Raw genomic sequence first — 15161 nt, 5'->3', positions numbered from 1 at the left:
CCTTCCATCCACTACATTCCGTTAGTCTGCAAAAGGCAAGGTGTATCAGAAGAGGTGACTGACCTGCTCTTGGAGTGACCTCCAACAGCCTCTCATCCCTCTACTAGGCAAGTGAAGGGTAACATTACCAGTCTTCCTCCCGCTTGTGCTTGGCCTCCAGGCCTCTATCTTGGGAAATGACCCTCCCAAAACTCCCTGTGTCACCACACATCCCAAAGCCTGATGACAGAGCAGCCTGTCCTGGACTTCATGTTTTGCTTTTGACATCACCCTCCTCATTTTTATTATGGTTTAGAGAAATAAATGTAAGTACAGAAAAGGCAAAAACATATCAAGCCCCTATAATGTAACTCCTAGAATTCACATGCCATGTGCTTCTGCTGCTATAACTGTAGTGTCTACGCTATTGATGACAACAAACATGACTGACCAACATGAAATGAAACCCCATTTCTTTCCCCAGTGGACATCAATAATGAGTTTGATGTTTACTCTTCCCACTCAGTCTATGTAACTATCCGATACTGACTTGTCATTCCTATGCTGGGGAGTTCACTCCAGTCACACCTTATTCCCCCTCTTGTGGCTCATCTTTGGTTTGCTTATTCCTGGGTGTTGATAAGGACTCACCCTAACTCCTTGCATAAAGCTGCTGCCTCCTCCAGGCCCTGCTCTCATTTATGGGATCACTTCTTTCTACCCCTTGCTTTTCTTCCACCGTCTTCTACACATCTTTCCCAGTGTTCATATACAAGTTGCCTCTTCTGTCTCTTGCAGACTTAACAAGGAAAGGAAGACTTAGTTTTCAAAGGGAAATCCCAGTCAGTTCTCGAATTCCAGCTTCATTCCTCTTATTCTCCATCCTTGTCTTTGGGTGATTTTATCTATTCCTTATGGTTCAGCTGACAGGCCACCCCCAAATTCCACTTCTAGTCTTTCTGGCACTCCACCTGGCTGTGCCCATAACCCTGGGTTAGTGAGCTTATTTCACCATCTCCACGTAATTGCTCCCTTCTCGTTCTAATTGGGACCTTTGCTATCTCCTGTCTCCTAAGGGCTGACCTCCTAAGCCTGCTGATCTCCTCTCACACCAGCTGCCAGAACATCTTCTCAAACAAATCTGACTAGTCTGATCTCTTTCCACAATTTCCCATATTTCCCATCACCTTGGGAATTTTATCCCAGATCTAGCTACATCTCAGTTTTCAAGCACAGCTTATGTTTATGTTGTCAAGGGATTGGGCGAATGAGAATCTGTCATTATGGGTCGCAGTGCCCCAAACTAAGAGACCCACAAGGAGTTTTTCCCATATAAGCAATAAAGCCAGCATTTGTTCATTCTGCTTTGATATACACAACAACAGCATATTCTTGATTTTTTATTTCTTTTTGTAATGTGATCCTATTTCTGTTCTGTTTTGTTTTTTGTTTTTTGTTTTTTTCTGTAATTAGGGTTTGAATACCGACTCCGAGAAATATGCAAGGACTTACTGGGTCCGGTTCACTACTCCACTGGAAGCCAGTGGGAGTCAACAGTAGTGGTAGGTGCTTCTTTCATTCTTGCTGCAAGAATTCACTCTTGAAAATGAAAATGGAGACTTTAAATAAGCCAAAGTACTTTAAAATTCCTCCCCAATAGACTTGGGCCCAAGCAGCAGGAAAAGGGCAAGGTGCTATGCACTCCATGACCTGGCAGGAGGGGTCCCTCAGCGTTGGGCCTAGGGAGTACTCAGCCACTCTATCTTTGGGAGCCTGACCAAAGCTGCCTGGCAAGGACTCTGGGCTTGTTCAATAATAAAGGTAAAAGATCGTTCCCTGCCTTTGTGGAGCAATAGTCTGATAAGGAACAAGTAAGCAGTAGCGTCCATAAGACCATTTTACACTGAGGATTATGCTCAGAAGAAACAAGCAGAGCAGTAAAAGCCTGTGCTTTACCAGAAAAATTGGCCAGGGAAGACCTTAGAAGAGGACCCTGGAGATGAGACCCAAGGATAAGAATAAACCAGCTGTGCAGAGACCTAGAGGTTCCTGGTAGAACAGATGGTAAATGCAAAGAGGACTCAGTACATTGAGAGTACTGTGGCTGGAACATAGTAAACAAAGGAGAGGATGGCGTTAGGTGACATGAGAGATAGCAGAGAGTAGACCTTGGGGCCCTTTTAAGGAGCTGAAATCTAAGGCAAAACAATCTGAGAGGAATTTATACAGAGATGATATGAACTGACAAAGAAAACCAGGTATGGCTTGTTATTTTGTAGCCATTTCCGCAATAGATAAAGGTAACTTGGATCAGTGTGATGGCCATGGAAAGGAGACCGATTCCATATGTATGTTGGAGGCAGAAACAAGAAGACTTAGAGGGTGTGGGGTTGGGTGTGGAATAGGTGAGGGAAAGAGTTATTAACAATGTCACCTCCAGATTTTTTGGCTTAAGTGAGTGGATGCTGTTGCATTGATTGATTTGAAAAAGGAACAAATTGGTGAGGGATGGGAGAAATGATGGATCCAAGAGTTAGCTCCATAACTTCATTCACTCACTGAGCAGATACTGATGGAGTGCCTGCTCTGGCCAGGCCAGTCTAAGCATGGGGCAGGCAGCAGTGAATAAGATCAACTGAGGCTCTGACTTCATGGAGCTATGTTCTTGTGAGACAGGCAAATTATAAACAGTAAGCAAGTCTGTATAATATATGGTGGGAGTGGTGGTTATGGGAACAAAAACAAAGAGGTTGGGGGATACAGAGTTATAGGTATGATGCTATTTTATTTTTTTTAAGTTTGTTTGTTTGTTTGTTTTTTTTTTTTTTTTTTTATATACAAGCACTGGGTACAGTCAGAAGCACAGGAGGGTGAGAGAATTCACCAGAGCCAGAGCGGGGAGCAGAGCAGGCAGAGGGACTGAGGTACACTGCTGAGGGGAGCAGCGGGGAGCAGCGGGCGGCAGGAGAGGTCTGCGCGCCATGTGGGACCCTCCTCCAGTAGCCAGGGAGCAGCCGGGGATTGAACCTGCACTGCAGAGGCTGCAGGCAGCTTAGCAACCCAGCGCTCAACCGCTGCGCCACCGGGGAGGCCCCGGTATGATGCTATTTTATATTGGGTGATCAAGATAGGCCTAACTAAGAGCAGAGCCAGAAAGGTGAGGGAAGCAGATACCTGAAGAAAGAGTTTGTAAGCAGAGGGAACAGCAAATACAGACCTGAGGTTAAAAACTTGTAATGGGATCAACTGAGCAGAGTGGTGATAGAGGATGAAAGGAGTTGAGATTAGAAAGATTAGAGGGTCAGTACCCACATGGATCTGAGGGTGTAGTGTGTACTTGCCTTCTTTATTTTTTATTCCATTTTATTTTGTTGTAGTAGATCTTAATTTTGTTGCCTTATGGAGTCCTAGGATCAATTCCCTGGAAACTCAAAATTGGTACAGGAACAGTTTTACTTCAAGTTCTCCTTTATTCTAGGGTGCATCCCCTTGGAATGCCAACATAAAAAAGGGAGCATTTATTAGGGACCCCCACTTTTCATAGGAGCTAGGCCTCTGCTTTGGTTCCCCCTAGGCCCTCAAGTCTGTCAGAAGGTCAGTTAGTCTCTTCTTCATCAATAAATGCTCCCAAGATAAAGACGTTCCTCTCTTGGATCCTACCTTCCCCACACTGGTACCTGATCATTTGGCACTAGCAGGTTAGCTCTGTGAGGTCTGTTTATATTTGTCCAGCGTTGTCCCATGTCCTCAGCAGGAAGGGTTCTGAATTACCTTGTCTGTCACTGGAATGAAAAGTTAGTAAACCTTCCCAAATATAAGCTACAAATACTAAGCAGAACTTATTTTTTATGTTAACCTTTGTTCCCTGAATTATCTGTCTTATTAAGGTTCATTCTCATTTCTCATTCATTTATTGTGGTCATTGCTTTTGAATATTTTCTCCTATTCATCTGGGGACCTCTTCTTGTCATTACAAGTTAAAGACTAAAGTTGGTAACCGATTCAGGTTTCCTTATGCAAGAGTAGAGCCACTTCCCAAGCACACCTCACCTCTGGGGAAGCCTAACAGGCTATCTGCTTCAGTGGAAAACAGACATATGCTTAACCAGTCCTTCCGTCTGACCAAGTTATGGGGCTTCACTCTGACCTAGCTGCCCCTCTGGTGGAACATTAGCCTGAGATGTCAACTAGAGCTCCACAGTAGTTCTGTTTCAGTCTGAAAGCAAACATTGCAAGCCACTGTGGTGCAAAGGAAGAGTCACAGATGTGCCACTAGTTAATAGCCACACATCCTCCTTTCTCCCACATCTTCCTCTCCCTACTTCCTGCTTGTTCTTGCTAGCTCCATTCAGTACACTTCATTAGGGTTTTGTACAGGAGAACCTGTGGCTTCCTTCACAGGTCACCCATCAGTGTGGCCCCACCTCCTTTCCACCTTCTGTAAGCAGTTTAAAATAGCCAGTCTGCTCATGGTCCCTGGTGTCCATGACAGATGCTTTCAACTGTAGTTTAATGACACCCTGTCTAATGGTAGCTGAAATAGATCTTTTTCTCTCCTCCAATGTAAGTGGTTTGGACTTAGTAATCTATACAACTGTGTGATTTTTCCTGACCTTTCCCTTATGGTCACAAGGTGGCTTTTATGTCTAAATTCAAAGACAGAAGCAAGCTAAGGATGACCTTTGGCTACTTCTACTTAAGAGAGTGTACTAGAAGTCTTAGAGCAGTAAGAAAAAATTGGAAATCCAAATTGGAAAGGAAAAAGTAAACTTAACTGTTTGAAGACAACATGATCTCATATGTTGCAAATGCTAAAAGATTCCACAAAAGACCTGGAGAATAAAGGTATTCAGCAAATTTGCATAATACGAAACACAACGTTCATTTTCGATATATGTGTGTCCTTAGATGTAAAGTAAGTTCCTTGTAGGCAGCATATAGTTGGATCCTGTTTACATATCTGTTTTGATTGGGGAATTTAAATACAAATTTATACTCATTTATACTTAAAAGTAATTACTGATCAGTAAAGTTAGTATTGCTAATTTGTTTATGTTATTTTCTTTGTTTTATAGCTTTTTTTAGCCCTCATATCTTCCCTTACTATGGTCCTTTTTTTTTTTTTAAGTTGTTTTTGTTGAGATAACGTTGGTTTATAGCATTATATAAGTTTCAGGTATGCAACCTTTACTTGGACATCTGTATATACAACGTTATCACCATCAAAAAGTCTAGTTTCTGTCCACCACCATACAGTTTACCACCCTTTGCCCATTCTGTATACTTTCTATCACCTTTTCCCTCTGGTAACCAACATTGTAGTCTCAGAATCTAAGCCTTTGTTTGTTTACTTTGTTTGTCTTCTGTATAATGTATGAAATCATACATTATTTGCCTTTATCCATCTGACTTATTTCACTTAACATAATCCCCTCACAGTCCATAATTTCATCTTTTTATCTTTGATTAGTATTCCATTGTGTATATAAATTATATCTTATTTATCCATTCATCTATAGATGGGCTCTTAAGTTGTTTCCATATCTTAGCGATTGTATGGTGATTTTTTTCAGTGACAGACATATTTTGATTCCCACCTCATTTCATGTATATTTTATAGATACTTTCTTTTTGGTAACCCTGAGGATTACCAAAAACACTAATAACTTTTAAACCACTAATAACTTAATTTTTTTGTTTCTTTTTTTTTTATTTTATACATTTTTAACATCATTTTTCATTTCTGCACAATGTATGCATTTTCATCTTGGTTATATTCCCCATACAATTGCACCCCCCTGATTTTGGCCCCAATCCCTTCTCTCCCTGCCCCCCCTACCCTCTAGTGTCTCTGGTTTATAGTTGCTTGTTGATTTTGATTTTTTCTTTATTGTAATACTAGTAACTTAATTTTAATTGCACACAAAACACTGTACTCCTTTTATAGCTCCACCCATCCCCACTTTGTTATCATTGTCACTTTTTTTTTTTTTTGTGGGACCCTCATGGGTGGCCGGGGATCGAACTGGCACTGCAGAGGCTGTAGGCAGCCTCGCAACCCAGCGCTCAACCACTGCACCACCAGGGGAGGCCCACAAATTGTTTTTAGAATTGTGTAACCGTTAACAAAGATTTAGAAGTTTTGTGCTTTTGCCTTTTAAATACTATTAATGAATAAAAAACGCAGTGTCACCAAATAAAATTGATTTAGACTTACATTGATCATTTATGTTTAGTTTTAAATCTACCATCTTGACTTTTTAATTAATTTCATTTTTTGTTACTCCATTTTATCCATTTGTTGGTTTATTAGTTAATTCCTTTTTGTTTGGGCTTTATTTATATAAGGAGCAGTTGGTTTTTGTTTGTTTTAATGCTTGCTTTAGGGTAGTTACACTGTAAGTACCCTAAGTAACTTATTACAGCCTACCTTCAAGTGATATGCTGCCACTTCACATACTCTGAAAGCATCTTTTAATAGTATATTTACCATATCCCTTCCTAGTTTTTGTGGTATTATTGCCCTACCTTTACTTTTATATATGCTATAAACTACAAACTTTGTTTTCATTATTTTGCTTTTAAAAAAGCATAACTTTTTAACATTTAAGTTCTGAACCCTTTAGGGGAATGTTTTCGATTAAGGATCCATTTTTAAATCTGTATTCCATGTGGGTAAATATTGGGTTGTCGGAAAAGTCATGACACGTTTTTGCTTGAAAAACAGAAAAATGTCATGACTTTTTCATCAACCCAGTATGTTCTCAAATTCAATTTATTGAATAATCCCCTGTTGTTCTCCACCACATCTGTCTTGTCTTCTCTCTTATGGCAAAGCTTGGCATATTAGCCTGCATCTCTAAGAGGATAGTGAATATCTATGGTGTTCTTGACTTTTACTCCATATATATAGCTTAAATTAATTTGTCAGGTTGCATTAAAAACTGTCAGGCATATGATTGGAAGTACTTTCAGAAAAAAAAAATTGTCTTCTTCTTTGGGCCTCCCCCATGGCGCAGCGGTTGAGAGCTGGGTTGCAAAGCTGCCCGCAGCCTCTGCAGCGCTTGTTCAATCCCGGCTGCTCCCCGGCCCCTGGAGGAGGGTCCCACATGGTGCGCAGACCTCTCCTGCCGCCCGCTGCTTCCCTCAGCAATGTACTTCGGTTCTTCTGCCTGCTCTGCTCCCTGCTCTGGCTCTGGTGAATTCTCTCACCCTCCCGTGCTTCTGACTGTACCCAGTGCTTGTATAAATAAATAAATAATTAAATCTTGGAAGAAAAAAAAAAGAAAAAAATTTGAAAAAAAATTGTCTTCGTTCAGATTTTATTTTTTTAAAAGATTTATTTATTTATGCATACAAGAACTGGGTTGAGCTGATGAGACTCAACAAAAACAAAGAAAATAATCCAGTCAAAAAATGGGCAGAAGAGTTAAAAAGAAACTTCTCCAGAGAGGAAATACAAATGGCCAACAGGCATATGAAAAATGTTCAACGTCACTTGCAATCAGGGAAATGCAAATCAAAACTACAATGAGATACCATCTCACTCCAGTGAGAATGGCACATAATAAAAAAAACTAGCAATAACAAATGTTGGCGAGGATGTGGAGAGAAAGGAACTCTCCTACACTGCTTGTGGGAGTGCAAACTGGTCCAACCACTATGGAAAGCTGTGTGGAGATTCCTCAACCTACTAAGGATAGAGCTTCCATATGATCCAGCAATTCCACTCCTAGGTATTTACCCAAAGGACACAGAAACATTAATTCCAAAGAGCACCTGCACCCCTCTGTTTATAGCAGCACAATTTACAATAGCTAAGCTATGGAAACAACCCAAATGCCCAAAAATAGCCGACTGGATCAAGAAGATGTGGTACATATACACCATGGAATATTACTCAGCATTCAAAAAAGATAAACACATGCAATTTGCAGCAACATGGATGGAGCTGGAAGGTATCATGCTCAGCGAAATAAGCCAGAAAGAAAAAGAAAAATACTGGATGGTCTCACTCATAACAGGAATCTAGAAAACCTAAATAAGGGACCAGGAAAAAGAATAACTATAAGAAAGAAAATATCAAAATCAACAAACAACTCTGAACCAGAGACATACTTTGGGGGGGGTGGGGGGAGATTGGGGTCAAAATCAGGGAGTTGCAATTGTATGGGGAATACAAAAATTAAAAAAGAAAAGAAAAGAAATAGTGTTGCCTAAAAATAAGTTAATAAATATATGTATATTTTATTAAAAAAAAAAAAGGAACTGGGTTGTAACCAGAGGTGTAGGGGGTAAGAGAATTCATCAGAGAGAGAGGGGAGCAGAAAGGCAGCTTCATTGAAATACACTGCTGAGGGGAGCAGCAGGCAAGACAGGAGAGGTCTGCTGCGCCATGTAGCTAGCTCCCTGGCTGACAGGGATAGAGCTCATGCCACAGTGGCTGGTGATAGTTTGATAGCACTGTCTTTAAACCCCTGCAACGTCAGGGAGGCCTTCAAATTTTTTTTTAAAGCCTTTCACTAAAGTTTCAGTTTTCAGTACATACACCATACACATCTTTTGTGAGATTTATTCTTAGATATTTTATACTTTTTTCTAATATTTAATTCTCACTTTTCTTGATAATAGTTCTCTTTTTTATTCGCTGTTAGAATTGATTGCTAGTAATTTATAAAGGATTTATATATATGACTTCACAGATGAATTGGCCTGTGATCTTCTATTCTCATGCTGTCCTTGTCTGGCTGTAGGATGAGTTATATTTGCATAACACTGCAAAAAGTCTGTTCTTTGGAAGTTTCTTAGACATCAATTAAAAATTCTAGTATACCTGATTGTGGTAAGATAAAAATCCTGTTTCCTATTTCTTTTTGAATCAGTTGATTTATTTTATTTTTCTAGGAATTAGTCCATTTTCTCTATTCTTATTTGTTGGCACAAAATTGTTCATACTACTCATTACTTTTTATCTCTTCTACATCTAAAATTTTGTGCCTTCTTTATTTTTCATTGAGCTTTCTCCCTCCTTTCTTGATTAATCTTGCCAGAGGTTTATTTTCTTTAGACATTTCAAAAAATGACTTTAGTCTTCTTCCCTATTGTTTTTAATTTCATTGATTTTTAACTCTTATCATCTTTCATTCTATTTTTCAAAATGTTTTATCTGATTTTTTTTTTTTTCCACTGAGTTTTAGATTGGACTCTGGTCATTCTCTCATCTTCTCCAATAAAGCTATTTTCTTTTTTATTATTTTTGTGTAGAAGATCTGGGATGTAAGCCAGAGGTGCAGGGTGTGAGAGGATTAGGGACAGAATAGGGAGCAGAACAGGCAGATTTCCTTAAATAACACTGCTAAGGGGAGAAATGGGTGAGACAGGAGAGATCTGTTGTGCCATATGTGGATTACCTCCCGAGCCCAGGTTCAAACTCAGGCCACAGGGGTGATAGTGCTGAGACTTATCCCCTAGGCCACCAAGGAGGCCCTCCAATAAAGTTATTTTATGTCTATAGTGGTCCAGTGTAAGCCCCACTTTTGTTGTATCACACTAGTTTTGCAGTATTACCATTCACTTGGAAATTGTTTTTAATTTCAGTTAACTAAAACTAATTAATTAATTTGATCCATGAGTTTTTACTAAGTTATATTTTAGTCAAAGAACATAATCTGTGTCAGGGATTTTCTGTAAGAGACCAGGAAGTAAGCATTTCAGGCTTTGCAAATCCATACAATTTTTGTGGTACCTAGCTGCTCTTGGCAGCATTCTATATAAACAAATTGGCAAGACTGCATGACTAGAGGGTGGATTTGGCCTATGCTAGTGCAACCTATTATCTTGTTGAAATGCTTTTAGAGCAATTTTTCATACTTCCTTCAATGCCAAAGAGGAATGTGTGTTCTCTGATTTTGGGTGCCTCGCTCTGTATACATGCATTAGGTCATATCTACTAATGAAATGTGTTTACATTTTCTGAACCTACAGATAATGGCTTTCTGACTCATAACTAATTGAATCTGTATTAAAATTTCCCTGTGAGGATGTTTTTGTCCCTCTCTTTTGACTTACTCCCTAATGATTTTATTTCAGACTGTAACTTTGATAATTATAAAATGCTAGCTTTCTTTTTTAAAAATTATTACTACACATCTTTTTCCATCTTTAACTTTCAGCCTTTCTATATCCAGTGTTTCTTGCTACCATCATATGTCTGGGTTTTGGTTTATTGGATCTGATAAATTGTTTTTTATCACCAAGTTACATTTTCTGATTCCCTTTGTTTTTTTAATACCCACAAAAACTTTTGCAGTAGTTGATCATATTACTTTCCTTCTTTTAGTATCAACTGAATTATCTCTGAGCATTTCCTCCAAAACATTTCCTGGGTGAGCTTTTCCTGTGGCAACCCAAAGAATACCTCTGTTTATACCCTCTTACATGAATAGCCTTTGACTGGATTTAAAAAGTAAAGATTGTGAATTTTTCCCCCCGATATATTAAAAGTACTACTATGATGTAAATCTTGATGTCTTTTCCTTTGTAGGTGATATGCTCTTGTTCTTAGAAAATTTAAAAATTTTTCTGTCTTTGATATTCTCAGAGTCTACTTTTGGTTCTTTAATTCCTGCTGTTGTCACCATGCTTGTCTTAACATCGTGGTCTTTCTCTTCCAGTGGTCAGTGTTGGCAGTTGATAGTTTTCCCTTTGCATCTGCTGTGCCCCTCAGGGGTCTATGCAGTAGAGACCCTATTCAACAGTGCATATTGCAGAAGGGCCCAATGCAGGCTGTGATGCCCACGCACTCAGATATGGAGGAGACATAGGCAAAAGCTAAGGATAGAGCACCCATGAAACAAAAGCCAGTTAATTGCCTTAGCACCCCCTTACCCCTGGACTTGAACTCCAGCCCCTGGAGAGCATACATATAAGGGAGTAGACCCGCCCGGTAACTATCCACATATTTCTCCTGATTTCCTACTTCCATCTTACCCTGGAGTGATCACAGTTTATTGCTGTCTAAGGCCAATGTTGACTATGCCAACAGACTTAAGGGATACAGAGAACCACAAACTACCCTAATTTTCTCTACCATATCCTTACACTGTCACTGTACTACACCCTGCCACTACACTGCACCATGCCCCAGGAATTTTCCTTTTGCCAACAATCAGGATTTCTCTGTAAGTCACTTGGACATTGGTCACTTGCAGGAAATTTAAACTCAGCTCTCGCTTCCTGGCATGCAGAGAAGTTCTTGTCATCCATCTAGGTTTCTCAGATGAACAAACACAAGGATCTCTGCCAGGCTAGGGACTCCTCCACAGTTAGGACTTCTCACTAACACTGGCACTCAACTGTCACTCCTGTGCCCACAGGGTCTGCGGAAGAGGGAGTTGCTGAAGGAGCTGTTGCCAGTCATTGGGCAGAACCTCCGCTTCCAGCGCCTCTTCACCGAGTGTCAGGAACAGCTTGACATACTGAGGGACAAGTAGCTTGCTCCAGCTGCCTCAAGACAGGGTCACACTCTTCTTCGCTGACAACGCGCAGAGCCACCTCTCACCTCTTCTGGCTACTGTAGAATGAGGAGACACTGGCAGGAGGTGGGCTGTCCTGCACCAGTGCTGCCCGAGCTCCCTGGTCAGACTTCCCCTGTGTCCTGGGCCTGTTGTTCCCTCAGAAAGGAGCAGCTGTGCCCTCAACTCGTCTCTCTCTCCAGGATCCCCATGCAGACCTGGAGCTGGGGTTCTGTTCTGCTGCCTTGGGTTCATGAGGCACTCTTAGGCCTGCTATCTTCAGCACAGTCCCACTGTGGACACTAGCGCCTGCCACATTGCAGGTGCTGTGCTGCTTCAGCTATGATGAATGAGCCATTTGTGAAAGAGAGAATCCTGAAACAATAGTGTATTATGTGGTCAATAGACTGACCTGAAACCTATGTAAAAGGAAAAGCTATTCCAACACACGGACTATTTTTGTACTAGAATTTGCTAACTTGTAATATGGAATTTTCCTTTTGGCCAATAATCAGGATTTCCCTATAGGTCACTTGGACATTGGTCACTTGTAGGAAATTTAACTCTAATTATGAGAACTGCATTGAAAAATAATTGTACTGAAATTAACTTGTCTATCTTCATTTGGTTTTGATTTTTAAATGTTTGTAAAAAGAGACTGTTTTTGGGGTAATGGGCACTGGGGTGGGCAACTTCTTTTGTAAGTGTAAAATAAATGAACATGCATTGGATATCAAATCATCCTTGCTTCCCTTGCCTTTTCCTTCTAACTTCCACCTCCCCTTCCCTCCCCCAACCTGCCATGGATCCCTCTTTTGAAATAGGTAATGATAGGACATCAGAGCTAATGCCCCCTTCCCCAGCCCCACCTTGTCTTGCAAAAATTCATCTTCCAGCATGTGGGTCCCTTCCCTGGTTGTGCAACACCTCAAGCTGAACTAGAACTAGCAGGCAGTTTGCTTCATGTGTCAATTCCCAAGCCAGGTGTCTAAAGTCCTTAGTTTCAGCTGTACTGTGGCCCAGGTCCCTAGTCATCTAAGCACCAAATTTTGCAGCTGACTTGCTAATTTCATAGAAGGAAATCAGCTAAGTATAGATTTGGGTTTTCTGAAGATTTCTTTACAAGCTTGGATTTTCTTTAAAAGTGATTCAAATGCTGACACACAGGAGACGAGATCTGGAACCACAGAATCTCCAAGCATGGTGAAGGTTGAGTACCCCTACCCCTGGCATCTACTTGTCAATTTTGTGTGATCCTCAGTCTGGGGCAGAGTTCTGGACTTGGAAATGTAAGGCCTGGCTGACGGGCCACTGACATGCCCTCTGCCTGCTTCCCTGCCTATTGGACTTCTCACTGCCTAACTCATGGATGTCAAGTGACTAGAGAGATCTATCACACAGGCTTGTTTGACAATGCTAATGCACATTGTTCATATGAGCATAGATTCCTCAAAAGCCAGGCTGTAAGTGTGACCTAGATAAGGAATGAGAAACCAGAAATGTTTGGGTCGAGGAAGTCCATGGCAACTCCACAAAGCACTGAGAGCTTAGTAGAACTGCGCACAGCCTTGGGACAGATAGGCCTGTCTGGGGCTCATATCAGCATGATCTGGGGCTCATTTTTCAGCTGTCAAATGGAGATGAGTGTCGAAAACCTGCCTGGTTGTAAAAACTAACTGGTACCATGGAGGTAAACCACTTAGTAAGTGCTCCCTTAAAGAAATGACAATCTTGGGCCTCCCCTGGTAGTGCAGCAGTTGAGCGCTGGGCTAAGAGGCTGCCGCAGCCTCTGCAGCACCGGTTCATTCCCCAGCCGCCGGCAAGGGTCCCATAAAAAAAAAAAAAGAAATGACAATCTTGATTGTCTTTATCAGCAAAGCAGAAAGACTGGCAAGGTTATTCTACTTGCAGTCAAAATGGAATAACAGGGACTAAATTGGTTCTCCTGCCTGAAACAATCAAAAGGACTATCAAAATAAATAATAGTTTCAAGACACTGGATATCAGAAGAATGACAGTGATTCCTGGGAGATGGAAAACAAACATGAGTCCAAACATGAGTCCTTAATTACCTAGAAAGAGTTTACACTGGAGCAAAAAAAATATATCATGGAGGTAAACCACTTAGTATCCAAAGATTACCAGGCATATGAAGAAGCAGGAACATGATCCAAAATGATGAGAAGAATCAATCACCAAATCTGAACCAGAATTTACACAGATGTAAGAATTAACAGAAGACATTAAAACCATTATTATAATATTAATCCTTATGTCCACAAAGTGGAGACATAGAAGACCATAACAAGAGAAACGGTCTAATTTCTAGAGATGAAAACTACCACACACATCCAGATGGAAAAATAGATGGGATAGGAATGTGGAAGATTAGACATCACAGAAGAAAGATTAGTGAACTTGAAGGCGTTGCAATAAAAGTACTACAGAAAAATTTTAAAAAGCCCAAAGAAGAAAAAGAAAATAGCATCATTAACCATTGAGACAATTTTAAATACCCTAATATACTTTGTTTTTGTTGAGTTTCATCAGCTCTGTCTAGATTTTTGTGGTCAGTTCTTTATCATTAGTGTTGTGTGAAAAAATTTTCTGTCAGTGGGATTTCTCTTTGTTTTGGTTATTGTCTCTTGCAGTACAGAAGCTATTTAATTTGATGTAGTCACAGCCGTTTATCTTTGCCTTCACTATCACTGCTTTGGGTGATGTGTCTGTAAAGATGTTTTTGAGGTGCATGTCATGTAGTGTTTCGCCTATATTTACTTCTATATATTTTATGGAACGGTCTTATGTCTACTTCTTTAATCCATTTTGAGTTGGTTTTTGTACATGATGTGAGATAGTGGTCAAGCTTCATTCTTTTGCATGTAGCGACCCAGTTTTCCCAGCATCATTTATTGAACAAACTTTCTTTGCTCCATTGCAAATCTTTGCTCCTTTGTCAAAGATTAGTTGACTATAAATCTGTGGGTTTATTTCTGGATTTTCTATTCAGTTCCACTGGCCCAACAAAAACAAAGTAAATAATCCAGTCAAAAAATGGGCAGAAGAGGGGCCTCCCCTGGTGGCGCAGCGGTTGAGTGCTGGGCTGCGAAGCTGCCCACAGCCTCTGCAGCACCGGTTCGATCCCCAGCCACTGTGGAGGGTCCCACATGGCATGCATACCTCTCCTGCCACACCCACTGCTCCCCTCAGCAGTGTGTTTTGTCTCGGTCTGCCTGTTCTGTTCCCCGCTCTGGCCCTGGGGAATTCTCGCACCCTCCCGCGCTTCTGACTGTATCCAGTGCTTGTATAAATAAATAAATCTTTAAAAAAAAATGGGTAGAAGAGCTAAAAAAGAAACTTCTCCAAGGAGGAAATGCAAATGGCCAACAGGCATATGAAAAATGTTCAACATCACTTGTAATCAGGGAAATGCAAATCAAAACTACCATGAGATACCATCTTACACCAGTGAGAATGGCACATATTAAAAAAACTAGCAACAACAAATGTTGGCGAGGGTGTGGAGAAAAAGGAACTCTCCTGCATTGTTGGTGGGAGTGCAAACTGGTCCAACCACTATGGAAAGCTGTGTGGAGATTCCTCAACCTACTAAGGATAGAGCTTCCATATGATCCAGCAATTCCACTCCTAGGTATTTACCCAAAGGAC

At 40.7% G+C, this 15161-nt stretch overlaps 1 protein-coding gene across 1 annotated transcript in view; it reads left to right on the top strand.

Moving 5' to 3' along the window:
- Nucleotides 1-11471, top strand: part of HIRA (histone cell cycle regulator) — a gene marked incomplete at both ends in the record, with an annotated part of 90516 nt that extends 79045 nt beyond the window's left edge. Inside the window, 2 exons of the mRNA XM_084245220.1 lie at nucleotides 1453-1541; nucleotides 11355-11471. Coding sequence (XP_084101346.1) covers nucleotides 1453-1541; nucleotides 11355-11471 — 206 coding nt within the window. The remainder of the gene's footprint in view (nucleotides 1-1452; nucleotides 1542-11354) is intronic.
- Between the last annotated feature and the right edge of the window lie 3690 nt (nucleotides 11472-15161).

This window comes from Talpa europaea (genome assembly GCF_964194135.1).
Source record: "Talpa europaea genome assembly, chromosome: 10".
Lineage (NCBI taxonomy): Eukaryota > Metazoa > Chordata > Mammalia > Eulipotyphla > Talpidae > Talpa > Talpa europaea.
This window is presented reverse-complemented; position numbering and strand designations above follow the sequence as displayed.